The 22,646-nt window shown below is 42.2% G+C and overlaps 1 protein-coding gene across 24 annotated transcripts in view; it reads left to right on the top strand.

Annotated features, from left to right (window-relative positions):
• WRN (WRN RecQ like helicase) overlaps positions 1–22,646 on the top strand; it is a 47,524-nt gene that overhangs the window by 22,576 nt on the left and 2,302 nt on the right. For 22 of the 24 annotated variants that reach the window (XM_087737939.1, XM_087737938.1, XM_087737948.1 and 19 more), the window contains 18 exons: positions 801–907; positions 1,676–1,863; positions 2,760–2,937; positions 3,534–3,715; positions 4,989–5,090; positions 5,437–5,529; positions 6,872–7,013; positions 10,638–10,808; positions 10,889–10,983; positions 12,482–12,557; positions 12,730–12,803; positions 14,393–14,471; positions 14,972–15,084; positions 16,007–16,121; positions 17,344–17,469; positions 19,258–19,420; positions 20,506–20,720; positions 22,184–22,255. In XM_087737939.1, the coding sequence (XP_087594065.1) occupies positions 801–907; positions 1,676–1,863; positions 2,760–2,937; positions 3,534–3,715; positions 4,989–5,090; positions 5,437–5,529; positions 6,872–7,013; positions 10,638–10,808; positions 10,889–10,983; positions 12,482–12,557; positions 12,730–12,803; positions 14,393–14,471; positions 14,972–15,084; positions 16,007–16,121; positions 17,344–17,469; positions 19,258–19,420; positions 20,506–20,720; positions 22,184–22,255 (2,291 nt within the window). The remainder of the gene's footprint in view (positions 1–800; positions 908–1,675; positions 1,864–2,759; positions 2,938–3,533; positions 3,716–4,988; positions 5,091–5,436; positions 5,530–6,871; positions 7,014–10,637; positions 10,809–10,888; positions 10,984–12,481; positions 12,558–12,729; positions 12,804–14,392; positions 14,472–14,971; positions 15,085–16,006; positions 16,122–17,343; positions 17,470–19,257; positions 19,421–20,505; positions 20,721–22,183; positions 22,256–22,646) is intronic. The other 2 variants (XM_087737937.1, XR_015700119.1) reach the window with 2 other exon arrangements.

Genomic DNA, 22,646 nt, shown 5'->3' with positions numbered 1-22,646 from the left:
GTTTTGAAACGCTATAGTGCATCTTAAATTCTTTTCATCAAAGGTGATGGAGCTGATGCATCTCATAGTAGGGTAAATTAAAGGCACACAAACTCCAAGAATTTCATTATTAAGGAACTGAGTTTCTAGTGCTGTAGGCAGGGAGGATGATCTAGGGAGAATATGAGCCATCTGAATTTCTGGAGTCCTGAGAAGTTGTATGCTTGGCCTCTTTGACACTAGGGTGCTTTGAATGTGCAGATTAGAATGGGATATCTGTACTCATGTTGAGTTTTTTTGATTCAGAAAATGAAAGGTTATTTTCCAGGGATATCTTTAACCCCTCTCCCCTTGTGTTTTTCTGGACTTTCACTTATTTCTTCAGTGCAGACCTGAGACACTCAGGCTTTGATTTACAATCCAGAAAATGAAACTAATGGTAATCAGTATTTGTGACTGTTACTAAGGAATTCTGGGAAGGAGGGGTAGGAAAAGGTCCTGTCAGAAAGAGCTCAAGATTTTTGACCCATTGTGAGGGATGTTGGAGATGTAGAGCTTGGAGGAGGGAGATGGGGGGTGTGTGTGTGTGTGTGTGTGTGTCTAAAAGCTCTTAGGCTTTTTTTACAAAAAAGAGGCCATTATAAAAATGGCCTTGGGCAGTTGGTATAGCAGAAGGCATCCTAGAAACAAACATTTAAGCAAACTGCTGGTGCCTTTTCAGGGAAGCTTGAAATTGAGCGGAATGGGGTGTTTGTGTGTTGTCACTTCCCATGTTGGTTGGTCTTGTTAACGTGTCCATGCTGTGGTTTTGTGCCCACCAGGTATTACCCTCCTAGCTGTTGATGAAGCTCATTGCATTTCTGAGTGGGGCCATGACTTCAGATATTCCTTTAGAAGTTTAGGCACATTAAAGAAGGCTCTGCCATTGGTGAGATTTTGATACGTTTGATTTTTAATATGAGAGAAGGGTACTATCTCATTTTATGAGTTTGAAATACCAGCCTTTGGATGTTGCTCTTTGAGTGTACTTACATGCTGTATTGGAATTTATGTGGTCCCTGTCAGTGGACCCTGAGCTTTGTGGGTTTTTTCTAAATGCTTAAATGAAGGATATTCTGAACCTGGACTACCAGAAACTTTTGAAAATTTAACTACTTCGTTGGATTCCTATGCTGTGGAAGATGATGTCCTTAACTTCTGGTTTAATAACGAGGAATTTTTAATTAAACTGTCTGGCTGAGTGGCTTGTAAAAGCGTGCACCTGATTTCTAGACACTTGTCAAGCATTTATTGCATAAGCTCAAAATTTTAGACCTGAAGTTAGCATGGTGGTCTTGGAATTTTCATCCTATGTTCCCTAAATTTAGCTAACCACATCAGAAAATTCCTGTAGGCGCATTGAAGACTTAAGTAAAGAAAACATGCTTTTAGAATAAAACCCTATATTTAATTCAACAGCGTTGTGTCCCTGTCTGCTCTCCTGAACAGTGTAGACCAAAGGTCTAGGAAACTAAATATTAACTATATTTTTCAAATAGCTGAGTTGATCCAGTGATCATAAACAGATTAAAGTGCCTGTTTACATGCTATTTCAGTTTTGAGTCATGATTTAAAAAAAAAACAAACAAAAAAACAAAAAACAAAAAACCCAAAAAACAGTGAGAGATCTCAGACTTTTTTCTACTTTTCATTGCAGGTTCCTATTGTTGCTTTAACCGCAACTGCAAGTCCATCGATTAGAGAAGACATAGTGTGTTGCCTGAACCTGAAGAATCCCCAGGTCACGTGTACTAGTTTTGACAGACCTAACCTGTACTTAGAAGTTGGACAACAAAGTGGAGATATCCTTAGGGATTTAAAGCAGTTCCTTACTAGGAAAGGAAGGTAAGGATTTAAGCCAGGTTTTGTTAATCACTCAGATGTACTTTAATACTTTGGAGTTTTGGTAGTGTCTACTAAGAATTGGTAGCCGTCTCAAACTCATTTGGTGAGGAGGAGCTTGGGCTTTCTCCACAGCTTGGCTCCGATATCATGCTAGTCACTTGTGTCCTGTGTTGTTGTGCTCACCCATCTCAATTTAAAAAAAAAAAAAGGTTTTGAGGCAAGGAGTAATGGACTCTTGCTGTTTGCGTGTTGCTAACTTAAGGATCTTCAGGACCATTTGATCCTCAGAGGACCTGCTGACACTGTAGCTATTTGAATGATTATGATGGATTGGCTGGTGGGTGAGTTTCCAAACAATATTGTACAAAATGGGTGTGAGGCCATGTTAAATCTCTGGTAAGATTATTTTTAATAAAGCTAATCTGAGCAGAAGAATTGCAGTCCTCTGCTGTTAGCAGACCCAGCGGCATACCTATTCTGGCCCTGCTCTTCTCCTTGTCGCAAGCTACAATGTGTGCCTCGACAGCAGTATAAGTGATTTCTCTCATCGCTTTTTTGTACCTTGTTACGTAAATGCAGACCTTCCAAAAGCGACAGCTGTAGAAGCGTCTTTCCTGATGACTTTAAGGGAATTGGGAGGCCTTACCCTGCTGCTTCGACAGAGACCAAAATCTTCTGTGTTTTTAAAAACAAGAGCATCAAATAACTTCTGTTTTTCCAAAGGACAGACAACTAGTGAATGAGTGGACCAGTTAAAATCTGTTTCAATTTCTAAATCCCCAAGAGGGTGAACTGCTGGAAAAGCTATGTTGCCTTTTCAGCTAGGTTCAATCGGACTTTGTGCAGAAGGGTGGCTTCTTCTGTTCTGTGTCTTCACATGTTGCTATTATTTACAGCACTTCTGCGTATGAGTTTGAAGGCCCCACTATCATCTACTGCCGTTCGAGAAGGGCCACCGAACAGGTTGTGTCTGAACTGATTAAACTCAGTGTGGCCTGTGGTGCCTACCATGCAGGTATGGGAATCAAACAAAGGAGAGACACCCATCACCAGTTCATGAGGGATGAAATTCAGGTATGTAGGAAACCAAGTCCGCTTGGTCCTGTTGGTAATTGCGGGGTTTCTGGTAGAGGAAAGTATTTGGGAATATCGGCGTGTGTTTCCCATTTACTGTCTCCAGTTCTGGGCAAAGAAATTGCTGGTCTGTGCTGACAGTGATAGGATGCCTGGCCTATGTTTGAAATTCCTTTAGTAAGTCTCTTAAATGCATAGGGTCTGAGGAAAATGGTGGTAGCTGGAACAATGTCATCACAAGTTCTGTGAGGTGCTTTCTTCCTGCTGCAGCTAAGCAGGCCGAGTTATCCTGGGACTTCTTGTTTTCTTCTTCACGATAGATCTATGCCTTTTGATAATAACTGCTTGAAAACACTCTAGCATTTGCCACAGCACATCATCACTCTCGTGTTTATAATCCTATGCCCGTGAGTCTGATAAAAATCAGATTTACCAACGGTACTGTGGAAGTCGAGTGTGAGTTTGAAGCCATTGTCGTTTAGGCTGAATTTTGAGTCGGTAGCAAAAAAAAGTTGTCACGAAGCGTGTGAGCATGAATCCAGGCATATTCTTGATGCTCATCTCAAAACATTCAGCATGTGGCTCCTGTTTTGTAGTGTGTTGTGGCTACAGTGGCATTTGGAATGGGCATCAACAAAGCAGATATCCGGATGGTTATTCATTATGGTGCCCCTAAGGAAATGGAATCCTATTACCAAGAAATCGGGAGAGCTGGTCGCGATGGGCTTCCTGCTTCTTGTCACGTCTTGTGGACTGTGACAGACTTGGCTTTTAACAGGTAAATGACTGAAGACAACTGCTTTGACATGGATAGCCAAAACATACCAAAAGAAAGAGGAGCGGGGTGGGTTTGGTTGAAAATGTGATTTATTTTTTGGAATGGTTCCAAGGCCTTTTCTGCATACGCACAGTACTAAATATGCTATACTTTTTCAAGAAGGTAATCAACAAATGCAGTAATGTTAACGAGTGTGTCCTTGCTCTAGTTCTGGTTTCCGAAGGTCTGTTGCAAGGCAGGCAGTGATAAAACCTGGTCACTTGTCCTGTAAATCATCTGACCTGGTTATAGACCCATCGTCACTCCTTAAGAGTGCAGATGGTGTGGAATTACTTATCTCCACTATCTAGATGCCTAAATGGAGAAATAGATATTCTATTCTTCTGGGTGGGGGAGTCTCAGTTATAGAGGTCCATAGCTGGTATAGGACCACATAAATGTCTGAACTCAGTCATTTGAACTTGTGTCAGCAGACTGCCAGAGTCTGTGAAACCAAAACCACACACTTCCCAGCTTTTTTTTTTCCAGGCAGGCAAAAACTTGCTTAGCTCGACTTTGAGCTGGAATAGTGTAGCTCTGTTAACGTGGTGCCCGACACCTGCGGTATTGGCTTGTCTTCCATGCCATGTGGCACAGCGAGGGTGGTGCAGATGGTAGCTCAGGTTTGGCTCGGAGCATGGGCAGAGCGAGTGCTCCATACACCCATCAAGTACACTCACACTATTTTCTCAGTTGGATGCTTCCAGTGACTACCATAAAGATATTGCATTAGGCAATGGGTAGATCTGTCCTAATGTGATGCCCCCAAATTTATTAAAAGAAGGGTGACTGTGTTTTAGCATATTTTGTCATCTGGCAGTGGCATTGATGAGAACTTGCCAGAGTTTACCTGGAAAACTAGAGATTGAGGGGAATTGCCCTCTCTCAGTGCCCTTTGCCCTTGGTTCCTGGCTCTGTGCCTTCCGACATGGATTTCTGAAGCTTAGTAGCTTGTGGGGTTGGAAGAAACTTTCTCTCCTTCTGCCCTGTTTAGAATAATTGTCCTCTGTAGAGGAATATGAGTAAGGTGGTGTTCTGAGTATGCTCTGTGCTATAAGGATCAAGATTATGAAGAGACAGGCAGGCGGTTTGGGTCTGGTTTTGGCAGGATTTTTTTTCTAGCTGTTCCTGGTGAGTTTGACTGAGACGGTTATCTGGCATATTGAATTTTTGTTGTGGACAGGGGAGTAGAGGTCAGTATTTAAGGCTCTTCATGTTTCCATTTGACTGACAGGCATCTTCTGAATGAGATACGCAATGAAGAGTTCCGGATGTACAAACTGAAGATGTTGGCAAAAATAGAGAAGTACCTTATGTCGAATAGCTGCAGGAGGAAGTGAGTACTGGCATCTATTTAATGCTTTATGTCACGTCAGTCAGCTTTGGTAAGAGCCGTTGCACCGTGGTTACCACTGGAGGTTATAACCAGAAGGCATCTTATACTCAAAATGTGTTCTGCAACCATGTTTTCTGTTAAAAAGCGGTATTAAAAAATACAGTCTTCAGCACAATTAGATGTATATGCCAAGTGTTTCCTTATTTACTTAAAAAAAATTCTTTGGAGGAATCAAGGCCAAATAATTGGCTCCTCAGTGAATTAATTAATGATGCTGATTTCAACTCTGTTTTCTGCAATAAATTTTGTGTAAATCCTTAATCTTTTATTACATTCCCTTGGGTAGAATCATCCTGTCTCATTTTGAAGACAAACAACTCCGAAAGGTTTCCTCTGGCATCATGGGCACAGAAGAATGCTGTGATAATTGCAGGTCCAGGTAAGCTTTCTTCCCTGAAGACTGATAGAAGAGGTTACATTCTCACAGGCTGACTTGCAAGGCAAATTATCTAAAAGAATTGACTTTTTATGCATCTGATCTTGCAGATGTTCAGCCTGAAGTTTATCTTTGAACAACTGTCTCTAACCTTCTCCTAAATAGCTGAGCAAGCCACGCAGCAGCTTGTAAGCTTGCCTGTGGGAAAGCCTGTAAACCAAGTATGGTCACAGTTCCTAAATGGGTTTAGAGCAACACTCTTAGACTGTGAAATACACTTCTGTTCATCAGTTTGAGTCCTGTTAGGTAATTAATCCCAAAAGGAAACACTTGCAAGCGGAGTGCGATACCATGTGTCTAAGGTTAAATTGCCGGAGTGTTGAGGGAGCTGTTCTCCTGTTCCAGCCTGTGCTGACATATGTTCTTTATAGCACTGCTAGTAATCCTGTAGATGTGCCGAAGGGAAGCCAGGGGGTCGGTAGTCACACAGGTATGAGCAGAAACACCTTCCGCAGGTTCTCCTGTGTGCACCTACATGCTTTCCCTGAAGTTACAATAATAAAGGATTCCTTGTTCTTGCTGGTGGCCTGATGCTTCCTGATCAGAGACAAGATGTTATGCTGTGTTGCTGTCTGGAAAAATGTTATCAGCTCAGCTACGCTTCCTGTATGCTGAAGGATTAAGCAATTTTTGCCTGGCCTCTACTAAAACTAAACAAAAAGAGTTTGAGACATCGTGATGTCAATCTTTGCAGTCACGTTGCTGTGCCAGAGAAGAGCTACGTAGTGAGTTTGTGTTGCAGAACTGAAATCACTTGAAATATAGCATTGTCCTTTTCCTCCTCCTTACAAGTGGCTTGTGCCAATAACTTTTTTGATGGGTTCTTCCAGTCAGTAATAAATGCATTAACAAACCCTAGAAAATCTTTAATGGGGTTGCTCTTTCCTTCTGTTTTTTTCCCCTTTGTGTTTTTTAAAAAACAAGACAAAAACATCTTTTGCCATTAGGTGCAATTAAAGATGTGTTGTATCCCTAAACCAGTCCAAATATTCCAATAGTAAATTCAGAAGATGGCTGAGACAACGTTGTCTCAGCCACACAAGTACCACGAAGAGCTGCTTGTTGTTGGGGTGCGCAGCTGTCTTAACCACAAGGGATTTTGAGTTTTGCTTGGTCTCATGTTTTCAGTCCTAGTTCTTTACACTTAAACATGCTTAACTGTTCATTTCAATGTAAGTTGAAGCGTATATTCTATTTAGTTATCACTTGGTAGACAATATTTGAAAGAAGGGGAGGGGGCTTGATTTGAATGTGTGTTAAACTTGGTTTTCTTTGTGCATTTCAGAGCCTCTTCTTTTGCGGTCTCCAGTGACTCAGAAGGTGGTTTACAGGACTTTGGGAAGCAAGCGTATCAGCTGCTATCTGCAGTGAGCGCCCTGGAGGAGAAGTTCGGAACTAAAGTTCCCATTTTGTTTCTGCGAGGGTCTGTAAGTGATAGTAAAAATCCTTGTATGTGTTTTGAGAGTGGAGGGACTGTTACAGTGTCCCTCTTGATTGATGCACCAAACAATACGTTGATATGCATACATGTAAATTTGTGTACACACACATTTATGTTTAGTACCTTATTCTCAGAGAGCTGGATATCTGTAGAGAGGTAGTCTTGGCTTTCTGAAGCTGCTCAGCAGCACTCGCCGCACAGCAAACTAGATAGTAGTCTTCAAAGACAAGAGCAATGAAAATAGTGGACCTCCTAAGCGTGTTGTACTTAGTGCACGTACAGCAAAGGAACAGTTTTTGCTTCGAAGCAAGCTCTTGCCATCTTAGTTCTGTTTTTCTTAACCGTGCAATATTCAGCCCTCTATGGCCCAAGAGTTTAGCTTCGAAATAGTACCTGTTATTTGCCTTGTGTGGAGCTGTCCTGTATTTTGTGGGTTGTCTTGAGTTGTTGTTGACAATTGTCTGTGTAAATATGTGAATGCCAGCCCAAGTATTGGCAGAGACTCTAAAGCTCTTCCTGTAAGGCTTGAGCCTTTGTTTTCTTAATGGTGAGTTTGGTGTTTTCGTAGAGACAGTTAAGTGGTTGTTTTTTATGAAGACCGATCATTTCCGTTATCCTGAAAGGAATGGCTTTTTCAGAATGAAGAATAAAAACATCTTTGCTTGGTTTACGTTTGAATGAAGCAAGTGATGGCTTGCATTCTAGCTTTGTACTGCTGGCTGACTTGGAGTAGTGAGATGGGAAGCAGTATACTAGAATGAAGATGAGTAACTTCTGTGTACCTTTACTTACAATGTTTTTTAAATGCTAGGCAAGAAACTCACCAGAAACAAAATAAGTGATTGTTCTTACTCTCTTATGTTTACAACCTGGGGAAAAAAAAAAATCACCTGTAGTACTTGATAGACCTGGGTGAATGATGTCCCTCTTGTTTCCTTGGAGTAAGAAAGTTAAGTTGCTAATTGTTCCACAAGTGTGTCTAGGGGAAGGATATTCTGTTTCAGGGTTTAATGTAGCTTTGATTGTTAATTAGACATTAGATTGTTAATTAGACATTACTGGAAAAAGTGAAGATGATGCCAAATTTGCACTGCAAATAGGGAATAACCTTTTATTGCCTACGAGAGTACCTTTTTGTGGGCTAATAAAACTTTACAAATTTCTTTAGCTTGTTGCATCAACGTTTACTCTAGAACAAATGTATGAAATAGTATCACCGTAAATTTACATGCTACATCTGTCTGAGGCTGACTGGTATGTTGCTTTAAAAGCTTATCTACATTTCATGGAGAATTGATGCTCTTCTGAAGTTAGTAATCTCTTCTTTGCGAAGTCCAGGTGGCCTCCAACAGGCTTTGGGTGGACCACAAGGGAGACCGTGTTTCACTTAGTATTTGAAAGCTGAGTCAGATGAGGAAAGCGAACAATGCCCTCTGGGAAACTGAATTACAGCTGCTTTGACAGAAATATTAAACTAATCCTGCTAAACCAAGAAGAGTATGCAACTTTTAAGGTCTCTTTTTATCAGCCAACAGGGGAATTTGTAGCTATTTTGGCAATTATTGCATTGTTAATAGTAGTCTCAGTGGCTGGTTGCGAGCGGCTTTAAGTAGTACCTCTAGCATTGAATAATTTGTATGAAGTTGAAAGTGCTATTTTGGCTTCTGTTGGTTGGTCCTATGCGAAGCTTAATTGATGATGCTTACTCCAAACATGGACGCAAGATTTACTGTTTTGCATCTTCTTTTTCTAGTTATTTCCATCGTTGAATTTGTTCTTTAAGTCCAAAACCATGCTCTGAAAATGTGCAGCCATTGGAGTAATTAATGTAACTGGCATAACTGAAAGCTTAGGAATGTAGTCGTGCTTTCAAGTAATGCGTGTTAGAAGTTGAACGAGGGCTCTCTAGAATAGAGGACGTGGGACTTGGTGCTTTCTCTTTGCTTGCTGAGTAGGTGACTCACTCACGTTCCCCATCAGGACTCTGTGCCTTGGTCCCATCCAGCAGCAAGCTGCTCTGTCTTGCCTGCACCTGGCTGCTCCAGCTGCTAAAGGTCTGAAACAAGCCCCTCTTCCTGCTGTTCCTCTCGCCCTGTGTGTAGGATAGCAGCTCCTTGACTTCAAATTGCTTCTTACTGTGATCCCAGGAGATGGTACGGAGCTCCAGCAGGCCACTGTGTGCTGGCTGCTGCCTGTCCTGGATTTCTTTGACTTGGTTTCCTCTTCTCTTCTCCATCAGCCTGTTGTCTCTTCCTTCATAAGGAAAGCTGTGTTCTTGGGGATAGATGCTCTGTTTGCACAGTGCCTCGCGTGAAGGGATTGTGGTAGAAGTACTAAAAGGAATCCGGAATACCCGTGTTAACAACCAGCCCTATAAATGGCAAGAGGCGAGCTTCCCGTTGTCTCCCGTTGTCCAAGATGATAATTGTTAGTCACACCCTCTGCTGCTTTTTTTTCCTACCACCCCCTCCCATGGGATGTCCTTATCTTAACAGCATTGCGGATATGTATATATACACATAGACTCTGGAGGATGTGAGTGGCGTGTGTAAATACGCTTGTATTTATGTAAAAAAAAAAATACTTGACTGCATAGTTTCTCCAGTGGAGAGGGATTCGGCGAGTGTACAAATAGCAGGATCTGAAGCCTGTCTTCCTGTTGATTTCATTTTCTAGCAAGAAATTGAAACTTCTTTGTGTCTGAGATGCTTTTATCGACTAATGCTTGATCCCCTGTTACTTTGCCGTTTCAGAGAAGTTCTCAACTTTTCAGACTTATGCCAAGAGTTTCTCTTCTTGGGAAAGGGGCTTTAGCCCCTTGCCATCCATTTGGGCCCTGAGTTCGGGGGGCGGGGGGCGTGAGAACCTGTCAGACAGGAGCTAATCAGCTTTTTTGGGTCTGAACCATTGGTAAGAGATGGGTAAATCAGCAACTTCTTAAAACAAAAGCCAAAAACCACTTTGCCACGAAGGCCAGAGGAGGAAGAGTAGAGTAGACATCTGTGGTAAGCTTGCTCCAGGATTTGTACCCCTGTCCTAGGATTTAAACAGGACTTGTCAATTTATTTTTACTTCTGCAGGCTCCCTTTAATTAAAAACAGGAAGGGTAACTGCTTCTGTTTGAACTCATGCAGTGTAAGATGGGCCTGAACTGGGTGAATACAAGCTGCGCTAGATGACTTCTTTGGCTGCTGTGGATGGCTGGGTCATTTCTGTAACCTTCTGCATATGAAGGGAGATGTTCTAACAGCTTTGATCTTAAGCATAGGTTCGTCTGGGGTCTTAATACAAAAGTAAGTCATGGTCTTGTCACAGCCTTGGAAAGTGTGGGTGTGGATTAAATGAGTAGAGGTGAAACTGGTCTTCAGGTGACAGGAACGAGGCAGTAGGCATGGTTTATGCTCTTACCTTTGAGGTGCTATCGGTGTGGTTATCGTAAGGGGTACTATGTCAACTTGAATGAAATCTTTTGGCTTGTGACTTTTCTGTAAAGTTCTTCTGTGGAGAAATGTTCTTGAGGACATGCTCCTGGCATCTCGGGTTTTTGGTTTACTGGTTATATTGGAAGCTTTCTTCCACAAGGACTGACCAATTCTTTTAATAATTTCAGAGTTCTCAACGCTTGCCAAGCAAATACCGAAGACATCCTCTCTTTGGTAGTGGAAAAGACTGGCCGGAGAACTGGTGGAAATTGCTCTGCCAACAGTTAATAATGGAAGGATTCCTCAAAGAAGTCTCTGGGCATAGCAACTTTGCAACCACGTGCATGCTTACCCAGAAGGTACCTTTTGGTGTGAAACTGCCCGTTGAAAGCTTCTCTGAGTAATCTATAGCTAAGCCATGTGGGTTTTTTTCTTACAGGGTAGAAACTGGTTGTTAAAAGCTGGATCTGCCTCAAATGTGAGTCTTCTGTTACAGTCCAGCGAAGACCTTAATCTGCAGAGACCTCCTAGAAGGTAATTATAGTACATGTGTTCTCTTGAGTGCTTTTTTTATTTATTTAACATCAGATCAGTTTCTGAAGCCTGCTTGTAGAGACGGCTAGGTTGGAAAGGATACTTCTGCACTTGATTTTTCTAGCTGAAATTTTCCCTTAGGCAGTATCATAATACAAAAAAAGCCAGTGGGAAGACCTGGATAGACGCCTCTGACTGCTGTTATGAAAGGTGGCCTAGTCTAGTCCGCTTGAGAGCGCATGGCTTGCAGCTTAAATCTGACTGAGGTATTTAGTGGAGCTAATTGGATGGTCCTGTAGCTGGGAAGGCAAGTGGGGAAGTGTAGTTGAGAGAAACTACCAAAACTAGTCAGAAAATGTGTGTCTGGGTAGCCTGGAAGCATGTTCTGGCAACGCGTCCTCATGGAGAAAGTAATCAACTAAAGACAAGAAAAGGTAGAGGAAAATCCATCAGGGTTTATGCTCTTTCTGCTGCTGATGAGTTAAACCGTGAGACTTTAAATAGAGCAGCTAACAACTTGTCTTCCCAATTATGCACTTGACCTACTTTTTCATAAAATTGAAGCTGAGAATGAAACACAACAGCCTTTATTGTAACAAGAATTGATTCAACACAAATGTGTAATAGCTTATCTGTCTCTCTATTTCTTTTTGAGAAATTTTAACTATTTAAAGTCTCGGTGAGTATGTCTGCAAAAGCTGGGTGCTTTCTCAGTGGTGGTCAGGTATTGGCCATCGCAGTATATAGCTCTAAGAAAATAGCATGTGAGGGTTTGCTTGTGATCTTTTGCTTCTGGTTCTATTTAATAAACAGTGTTGTGTTGTTCTTCACAAACACTAATTCTGACCAACCTTTTTGAAGTGAAAGGTAATGAACTGGAGGTTGCACAGGCTCTGCTGTGACAAAAAACAGTATTAGAACCAAGCTGTTCAGTGCTGGCCTTAGGAGCCTGTTCTGGTGTATAGATTATCTTAGTGTTGCTAAAAAAATAAGTAAATTGCCTAATGACAAAGTACCAAATTTCCTTTTGTCTTCTAATATTGTGCTGTTATGGCTCCTTGAGCTACTGTCTACAGGTCATCTAGAAGAAAAAAAAGCGTATTATTAAATAGTAAGCAACAGCAGAAGCTGTGTGTTTAGGGCAAACCAGAAAGTTGGCACTCGTTTGTTTTCTCCGGTAATGGGATCTTTAAAATGGAATCTTTTCAAGTGTTGACACAAAAATTCCAGTATTTGTTTCCTCCATAAGATGAGATTCTTGTTCCTTGTTCAAGTTTTAGTGTTAACAGGCTTGGAGGTCCTCAGTGTTTTTTCACAAAGAATGGTGATTCTAATAATTAAAAAAAAAAATCAATAAGAACTTATGATTTGCCAAAGATATCCCTGTACCAAGTTCAAATCAGTTTGCATAGCAAAATGTTAATTTTTATTAAATGGCAGTGTCACTGTACAAATAACTTGGTTTTATTCGATTAAGAGAGAATTCACTTTATTACAGCAGTAGAGCTTTACCTGTACTTTCAACGCAGCGCTCCCCAGACCTGAAAGGCACAACGCAGTCACCAGTCAAGCAGGTCCGTATGCCTATAACTCCTCTTGCGCTCCCTGGTCCATCCTTGTTGGTATTAAAAAATCTTGCAAGTGTATCATGGTGTCACAAATGAATGTTTTGCTGCTAACAGTGACTTTAGTGGAAAAATTGGTAAATCAGCATTTGTTTGTCTTGTTCTTCTGTTTTTTTTATAGATGTCTCTATATGATATGTTTTCATGTGACAGAAAAGGTAAAACCCTTCCAAGAAGCAATAACAGGCTTAACAGGTACAGTCTTCTAAACTAAAACAGAATGAATTAATTTTAATTAATAAATCGACTGTGTTAATAGGGAAAATGTTTATAGGATCATACTTAAAACCAGCATTCTCCCCTGTGAAGTGTTGGTAAAAATGTTTAAAATAATATAAAAAAAAGAACAAGACGAGTGCTTAAAACTTGCTGTACACTGCATTATATTTCAAAACATGGAACTATTACAACATTGAAAACAGGCTTTGAAGTTTACAAGTTGTATACAGGCAAAGCAAGCTTTGTTAACTGCTGAAGTGCTAACTTTCTCACTGGTATTACTTGGAATCCAAGCAAGAAAAATCGAAAACGTTGATAAAAATGGAGCAATAGGAGATGTGTTTTGGATACTTTTACTGGGCCTGTGGTTTTTAGCCCGTCTTCTATGTGACGGTTGCAACTGTAATGGATTTTAACTTGTGATGGTTTAAAAAAAGAAGTGGAGAAAAGCTTTTCCAGTTTGCAAATATAATTCAGGCAAAAAAGTGACAAAGTTGTAACTTGCTCTTAAAGCTGGCAGAACTGAACGTATGCTTTGTGCAGGGGCTGTAAGCGAGCATGTAGGTTTCTGCCTTACTACATTAGTCTGGAGAAGAAAGATGAAGTTGAGGCTCCCTCAGGTTAAAAGAAATAAAACCAAGCTTTTGCAAAAAGCAGACCAAGTAATTTGTTTTCCTGGCTTGTGTGGTTTCAGATTAAACCCACTTTGCATTTCTGAGCAGTTCGATTCCTCCTTCAGGCAAGCAGCCTGATGCTGGCAGATGATGGGAAAATAGGATATGTTACTTAAGCTGAATAGTTGCCACTGTAGCCGTGTGAAGAAAAATCATTTTAGGGACAGCTACAATCCAAAACAAGTGTTATTTCACACTTTGTTTAGGAAAGGATGCTCGTACTCCGGCTTCTCTGCTAACATATATTGCAGTATAATCATAGCAGTGTAATTAGGGGTAAATGTCCTGAAGTACATGAGCCCATGGACTGGTAGCTGTGGTGTTGCTCTCTAGGCAGGCATGCCTAGTGGTACCATCAACTAATTCTACTTACAGCACAGCAGCTGTGTTCTTGTCACTGATGCTTTTGAACTTGTTAGCTCTTTGTGGCCAGGATGAATGTTACCAGCTCTGGGGAAACACGTACGGTGTTTCTCGTGGGATGCTGTCAGAATCATGTCATGAATGGACAAGTGCTTCTATGAACATGCTTTTGTTAACAAGATGGGAATCCAGCTGTTGACAGGGATATTTGTGTGTTTGTGTGTGGGTTTCTTTATTTACAAAACTGCAATTTCATCTCCCTGAGCTTTGTATAGTAAGAGGCTATTTTAAGTTACAGGACCAGCCCAGAGGAGTTGTGTTTAGATTAGGGATACTGCTGACTCTGCCCCCACCAGCTCGGGTCCTGTATGAGTGCAGTGCTAGCATGAGGTGCCAGGCCGTGGTCTGATGGTGCTGTCAGAGCAGGCAAAATAAGTTGGGCAGCTGCTCTCCCACAGCCTTGTGCAAAGTTCCTGAATAAATTCATCTAACGCAGGGCTTGTTTCGCACTTCTTTATTTTTTCCCAGTATTGTAGAGCGCTCACCGATGAAATCTCCTTTGAAGTCCCCAGAACCTGTTGTTTCATCCCAAGAAAAAGAACTAGAGGTAAGCTTTTGGAAGAGGGCAATATCTGTGAACCGCGGTCAACCTGCAGACTGCGGTCAACCTGCAGACTGCGGTCAACCTGCAGACTGCGGTCAACCTGCAGACTGCGGTCAACCTGCAGACTGCGGTCAACCTGCAGACTGCGGTCAACCTGCAGACTGCGGTCAACCTGCAGACTGCGGTCAACCTGCAGACTGCGGTCAACCTGCAGACTGCGGTCAACCTGCAGACTGCGGTCAACCTGCAGACTGCGGTCAACCTGCAGACTGCGGTCAACCTGCATTGGAGCAGCTGGCTTGGGCAGCTCTTAATATTACAGAGGTGTTCTGAATAGAAGTCCTACAGGAGGATTTGAAAATGTTAAGATGGATTAATGGATTGCAGGTTGTTTGTATATTAATGGAGAGATGAGAGAAGTTATAACTTTTCCTCTCAAATTAATTGTAGCTATGTGAGTGATGTAGAGCTGCTTCATCAGAATTTGGCTCTCTTGTTCACAGACTGCGCTGTATGGCAAGTTGCTGACTGCTAGACAGAAGGTAGCTAATGAGAAGGCAATTCCTCCAGCTGTCTTGGCAACCAATAAGATCCTGGTGGAGATGGCCCGAATAAGGTAAAGCCAGCATGCGTACATGTTGTACAAACCAAAAAGGTTGCAAGCCAAGTCACAAATCCCCTTTCTGCTTTTGCTGGAGAGTATGCCTCATTGGTAGAGGAGCAGCTCTTTTCCTGAGGATCTTCACTTGCTCTAATACCCTTGTAGACTGCTGACTGGTTTAAGTTAAACAGTTACTGACATCAGACTTGCTTCTTCATTCTAGTTACGTTATTAGAAAAAAAAATTAACTAAATGATAACTTTGCCTGTCCTGGTATCCAAACCTCCTATTAGGTTGACCAGTCAGAGGAGGAAGGTGTCTGTTTTCTACTCATCCTTACCTTTCCATCTGCTTCTTCCCAATGTGTTTTAATCATTTTAGTATGCCCTTATCCTGCTAAGGGTCAGCTATGGGTCAGGAGCTGTTCCCTACCTTGCAGGGGTAGCTCTGTAGTGTAAAAGAACAAGCACAATTTAATGTTGCTCTCAACTAGCGAAAGGAGGGGGAAAAATTATTCTTTTATTTCTCATTGTATGTGAGGGTATTGTGGGGCAGCTCAGTTGGTAATCCATCTGAAGTGCCTTTTCCAGCCCCTAAAAGGCATTAGACAATACTACTTTTGGAATATGTACGTTATTCCATGGAAGAGCTCTGGGCTTATGTGCTCTTGGGCGGTAAAAGCAAATAAAGAAGCATGTGGTGAACTGGTCCTCCAAAGTATTAACCAGCCAACTTGAAGGTTTTGCTGTCATCAAGCTTTGTGAGTCAAAAGTGCAGTGAACTTAATTAGGTGCAGAGACGATGAGGGTGCTGTAATAACATTTTCAAGTTTTGACTAATAGGTCTGTAGTCAAGCATGTGTCATTGACAGACACTTGATATTTCAAAGCATTGACATAGGACATTTCCATGGCTTTTATTATTTATCCTAAACCAGGCCTACGAGTGTTGAGAACGTCAAGAGAATCGATGGTGTATCTGAAGCAAAATCCACCATGTTGGTCCCCCTCCTGGCTGAAATTAAGGACTTCTGCCAAGTGAATGGTTTGCAGGTAAGACTTCCTAAAGTGTCTGCTAATTTGCAAGAGCCTTAAAGACATAATTGGGTCTGCAACTCTCAGATTTCTCATTCAGAGTTCATCCTTGTCACAGCTATTCCATCTAAGCATGGCAGTGAAACTTGCTAGCCCTGGGTACAAATAGGCCTCAAATCTGAATGTGCTACTTGGCAATGACGTTGGGACCTGGCTATGTTCCAGATTAATGCGGTCATCTTGAAAGTCCAGGACCTCGTTATAGAGGTCACCCATCTGGCCAGGCTGAGGGTTCAATCAATAGGTGCTGTATTCTTGAGAGCTTGCAGCTAGTTATTGTCCTTTGGGGCTGGAGGCCAAAGGTGTAGTAAATGTTCCTTCTCCATGGTTTATTGATTGACTCAGAGTTGGAGGGCAGAGCTTTGCTTCCTCTAAGCCTCTCCTTTGGAGATTGGCAGGAGAGCCGAGATTTCCAGCTGTTGGAAATAATCCTCTTGGTTCTCGTATCACAGTTGACTTTCTTCTGTCTGAGACTTTATGTAGAGTGGTTCCTCATCAGTCACTATGGCAAGAGATGCCGCTAGGGAGGGGCCGTGGAACAGAGGATTAGAGGAACCATGAAGCAGTTGTGCTTTGGGGATCTTAGTTTCTATGTCAACCTACAGTTAAAGGGATTTATCTAGTCTAGAAAGCAGGTAAAGCAGCAATACTTCTTCTCTGTAATGCTTGAGAATACTCTCTGGAGTCTTTTTTCTCCTTCACAGACAACTACTATGCTCTAGGAATCGAGACCAAAAGCATTCCTGTTTTCTTTGTTGGTTTTTTTTTTTCCCCCCCAAGAAATGAGCGTAGACCAAAAGATTAAAACAGGAGTTTCCCATACTAAGCAGCAGACTGAATACCTGAAATAGTTCTGATGGAATAGTTTTATGTGTAATGAGCAACACCTAAGAAGTTCTGTTGACCTGGACACTGTTTTTCTGGTTGGCTTTTTTTTTTTTTGCAAGTCCCTTGGACAATGCCATTCTTGTTTTATTAAGATGGGAATATGTGGGTGTCCGTCTGGATTCCCTCTTTGCTTAGTTTTTTTTGTGGAACATGAACTTGGGTTCAAAACTGATATCTGTAGAGATGAATGATTACATTTATGTTGCTCTTTCAGGTAACTTCAGATAATGGGAGGGTGACCCATTGGTTGTCAGTGGGATATAATTCTTCTAAATCCTTTTATCTCACTTAGACTGACACATTCCCCGCATCTGAATCTAAAGATCAGAAAGAAGCCTCTCCCTGGAAGTGTACTAGAGCCCTCTCTCCTTCAGAGCATGTCACCTACGTCCTGTTCCAAGAGAAAAATCTCTCTATGGTAAGCCCTTCCCTGTGGTGGTCCTTTCCTTTTTGAAAACTAAGGGCGGGCATGCTTTGTCTAGAGGAGGGGGATTTGGAAGTTGTCTTAAATCCTCTGCCCAGTGCTGGGACGGGGTTGCTTTAAAACACTGAGGCAGTATCTTTCTTGGCAAATGGTAGCTCACCTAACTCATCTATATGGACCAGTAAAAGCATAAAAAAAAGGGTTTGCTGTGAGGTGAGACGCAGCTCCTTAACTGCTACAATGCCTGCACAGGTTGGCAGGGCGTCAGGCAGAACTGTTGCTGTTGGTTCATTGGCCTGTTTCAGTACAGTTACGCAGCGTGCTTTTCTATTGCAAGTGTTAGTTCTGCCTCTTTCTATGTTTTTCTCTTTTCACAGTAGTAAGGGCATACAGGAAAAACTTGCTGATCCAGTAGCCTGCTGGAAAGGACACCAAGCATGAGGCTGTACATAGGCATATCTTTAAGGTTAATAACCATTGGGATGAATTTCATTAACTCTGGTCTTGGTTTAGGTAGGAAATTCCTATTCCTTTGCCTGTGCCACATCCACGTGTAAGACTTGTGTGTCAAGAAACAAAGCTCGTGGGAAGATCCAAGGCAAAACTCAAGTCTTGGTGCTAACTGTTGTCCTGGCTTTCTAGCTGAGATTTTGGAAAGCTGTGTTTCCCATTACGAGCAAAAGTTGGACAAGTTACCTGTCACGTGTAACCTGTTGAAGTGCTACAGGGCCTGTGGCTAAACTGGCATCACGCCATGTGCCCTGTGAAGATGAACCTCACGAGCCGCTTGGATATAATTTTATTTATTGTTTTTCAATTTTACAGTAGGAAACTCAAGTTGCTTTGAGTTTTGGTTTGCTCCTCCCAAGAGTATGGGTAAACCTTGTCAGGTAGTTGCTAACTTAAAAGTGTACTTAAGGACTAATTAACAAGAAACAATTGTATAATGATTAACAGGTCACTTGAAGCTCTGTATCCACTAATCCTGATGATAATACGCACAGTATGTGTGTTGTCTGGGGAGAAATCGGTAGAAGCTTGAAACGTTTTCTTTTCAGGAAGACAAGTACCTAGTTTGAAATCTCTCCTTGAACAGTACAAGTTGAGGCAGATGAAGTTTGACATTTTTTTTCTTCAAGGCCAATGTTTTAAGAGAAGAATTCATCTAACAGCTATGAGAATGAGGGGGAATTTGTTTTGGTGTTATCCATGTTCTGCATAGATGTTATGAATCAAATGGGCAATGGGAAGGTCAGGTGCATCACAGCTACTTAGCAGCAGCCACCTGAAGCTTGGACACAGCAATCTTAGGAAGTAGGAGCTGGGTTGATATTCTGATTTAACTGTGAGGTGAGAGCATCCGTTTCCTTTGTGGTAGAACTTGCTGTGATTCAGCTGCCACAGGGTGGAAAGAGGATGGTAGGGAGCGTTGTGACACAAGTGATGTGAGCTGTAAGCAGGCTGTAGTGAGCCGTTGAGGTGGCCACACAGCACCCTTCCTGTGTAAACCTCTCTTCATCTCAAGCAAGTTAAGGCTGAGATGTTGCACTCGAGAAGTAGTAGCCTCAAGAGAAGAATGTTCTTTACAAGCTTTAAAAGACATGAGACAAATTAGGAGGTAATAAGACAAGCATTAGGAGTAACAAAGGGTTTTGGGGAGCTTTGTTGCACTGCAACATGCCAGTATCCCCATTTGGGAATGGGAGGTTGCCAGGTTTTGAGCTTGGAGTTGTATTTCAGACATTTCTGCCATGCTAATTCCTTTTGCCTTTCTTTCCCTAGAGGACTATAAGTGAGACCAGATCTCTGCGTCTTTCTGAGGTTGGCACTCACCTATTGCAGGCGATGAAAGCTGGCTACCCTGTCAACCTGGAGCGAGCAGGTTTGACTCCTCAAGTTCAACAGATCATTTCTGATGTTATCCGTAATCCTCCCATTGACTCGGGTGAGCATCGCAGCCCTTCTGTGAAGCTTCTTGTGACAGGGGCATGCAGATAAAGGGAATGAAAAACTGACAGCTCCGCTGATTCGTAGGTAGAACCAATCATTTCTGGAAGGCCTGTGGCTGTGGCGAGGCAGTGCATGGCGATGCCAGGGCCATTGGTTTTCTTTCAAGGTTGTTATGTTGTAAAAGAAGGCAATTGTGATTCATTAAAGAGCAAAAGAGGGTAGCCCTTTACAAGTCCTTTCACTCAATTGTATGGCTGTTGAAAAGATTCTGGCATCATTCTTAAATCTGTCTTTACTCAAGTGTTTTTGGAAAAAATATCAGCCCGGCAAAGTCTTCCTGTAAATACCGGCATCTAAAGAAAACACGCTGAATAAGAGCTGTAGAATTGCGCCAGTGCAACTTCTCTGCAAGATGTTTATGATGAGGAGGCCGAGAAGTGCAGGAAAAGCAGCTCTTCCTCTTAATGCTGTCATCTGGTGCCATGGGCCAGTTCAGAGGCTGAAGACAAGCATGTACTGGCTTGTGGTTCTGAGGCCAAGTGACTTAAAGTTCCCTCTTGCCCTACTAGTCTAATTTCTTAGCTTGGCAGAGTTTGCTGACTTGCTAGCTTCATTACTCTTGTCCTATTGGGCATTAAAGCGTTTTTCAGCAGCAGATACAGGCTCAAACAGACTCTCAGGTTGCTTTCTTAAATTTAGTGCCATGCTGGAGTGGAGAACTGGCATGGCACTATATTTAAGAAAGCAGAGGGGCTTTTCAGCCTGAGCTAACAAAGCCTTTCTTTCAAAAGAAAATGGTTGGTAGGACATGCAAGTTACAGGCAGGTGATTCTGATGTTTTAGACTAAATTGAGGACAGTAAGTTGTGTGAGCACAAATGAGGTGGAGATTTATCCCATGAGATAATGATCTGTTGTCCAGTGAGTCCAACCCATATCTTGTTTTATTTTTTATTTTTTTATCTTTTCTATGGCTTAATCTACCTATGCTTTAATGAGACTACTGATGTGTTTTACAACATGAGAATAGGGGGCCAGAGGATTAAAAAACAATTAACATGGTATTTATACTTTTTTCAAGACACCACCAAAATTGAAGCAATTAGAAAACTTGTTCCTGCAAATATTGAACTGTATCTCATCAGGATGACTATTGCATTATTGGAGAAAGAGGATAGAAATAAGTCTCAAGATGGCTCACGTGTCAAAAGGATGTTGGTATGGTCAGAAGGGCAGCAGGAAAAAACAGGAGCAGATCAAGCAAGCAGAGAAGATGCCTTGTGGAGTAAAACAAAGGTTAGTAAGAGGAGGTATAAAACTGTTTCAGAGAAAAGAATGTTTCCACTGTGTAGGAGCAGACTAAAAGCCCTTTTATGTTGCTGCTGTTTAGGGTAGTGCTTAGTGTTTCATCTTCACAATCCAGCTTTCACTCAGTTTTGAGTAGGACTGCCTCCCTCTCCTCCAAGAGCAATGCTCGGAGCAGGATCGGAGGTTCCCCTTGCAAAGCACTGACCTAGAAGGCGGCTGCCCCAGTACCGCTGTGGTCTGTTAAACATGTCACGTGAGCTGATCTGCTCCTGTGTGGGACTCTGAGCTCATCTCTACCGTAGTAAGTCCTGGACGTGTCGCCCAGGAAGATCAGGCACATCGTGGTCCACCACTGTAAACCATTGCAACTGCAGCTTAATCCTGGCCTCGGAGAAGAGGGACAAATGCTTTCTGCCTTTGTCCAGCCTTTGGGGACATGGATGCAAAACGTCCCCTGTAAAATCCCAGATTTAGAGTAGCTGGGGCAGTGGAGGAAAAAGCTGAAATTCCAAGTTCTCCCTGGTATGAAAACCTTTGGGAAGCTGAATCCTTCGTAGCCACAAAGTCCCTGTTCTGCCCTGGCCTTGCTTCTGTGCATTGGTACCTGATCACCAGCTTGATGTGGGAAAAGGGATTCTCTTATTGTGCACAAAGCTTTAAGTTAGCAGAAAACTTGAGAGCGGGGAAAAAGCCAGAGACAATGCCTGCCAGAAATGTCTCGCAGTCTTTCGTGAGTTCCTCTGTTGCTTGAAACTGCTGGGCCTAGTTGTGATCACAAAAGTGTCATGCCATAAGTCTGACTCACTAGGGAGAAATCTCGGGAAATAAGGAGCTCTTTGTTGCTGTTGGAGAATAGCCAGGCTACTCTTCTGAGCCCTTGGCTGGCCTCTCGGTGTCTCCCAAGTCCCAGTTCAGCACCTTGTACGAAAGGCCACCCTGCATGGAGTGGCTCCAGGTGGGAATGGTAAAAAGAAATTCCAAACTCTAAATCCTTCTGCTGCCTGTGCTAGGATTTCATGTCTGTTTCTTAAAGGGTTAGGGGTTGATTTCTTGAACTCTGGCTCGAACAAACTTTCAAGCCTTGCTGCTTGGCCAAATTGATTGTTTCTTGCATCCCTGAGTGCTGTTTAATTTCTGCGGTATCTGTGTCTGAGCCTTCTTTTTCTTGAAGTTGACCTCCTGGCAGTCCAATTGCGTGGGCTCTAATTACACTTTTTTCTGCTACTGTTCGCTGCTGGAGCTAATAATGGGAATGACATGCTATTAGAAATCAAATTAATATTATACAAATGAGTAGACTGCAAATCTGAAAGCTAATCCAAATAATCTTTATTGACTTCTGCTTCAGAAGATATCCTGGTTCTAATAATTCCCTGTAGCAAACAGCTGCTAAATCTGCTCATGAATGTTCTTGGATTTTAACCACCTTTATGCTACTGCTGCTTTTCCAGGGTAATTTGATCAATCCGACATGGAAGGAAAGAGCAGAGAAAACGCATCTGCAGGCGGTGCCTTCGGCTTCGGTAAACAGATGTTCTTATTGTAATAAAGCATACGGTAGACTTGCCATTAGCGATGCTCTCAGCAACACTGAGATGTGTAGTTGATCCAAAAATCTCAGCTTGGCTGTTTCAACCTATGACCAGCAGGCATTATATAGAAATTAGAAGTTAATACCTCTGTGCCCACTATGCCATTTTTAACTGATACCTTTGCTGTAAAAATGCTTTTGAAAACACAGGGCTTGTGAGGCAGAAGCAAGAATTTCAAGTTCTCAGAGCCATGGGGATGGAGGAATATTTTTCTCCACTACAAAAAAAAAAAAAAATGCCCAAGGTGAAGTCCCAGCTCCCTTGTGTTTGAAATGGATGCACTTCACTTGCTCAAACTTTATTGTGGTGAAATGGATAAGAA

The sequence above is a fragment of the Nipponia nippon genome, unplaced genomic scaffold (genome assembly GCF_047370975.1).
Source record: "Nipponia nippon isolate SJK-2023a ecotype South Korea unplaced genomic scaffold, ASM4737097v1 scaffold_6, whole genome shotgun sequence".
Taxonomy (NCBI): Eukaryota; Metazoa; Chordata; class Aves; order Pelecaniformes; family Threskiornithidae; genus Nipponia; species Nipponia nippon.
This window is presented reverse-complemented; position numbering and strand designations above follow the sequence as displayed.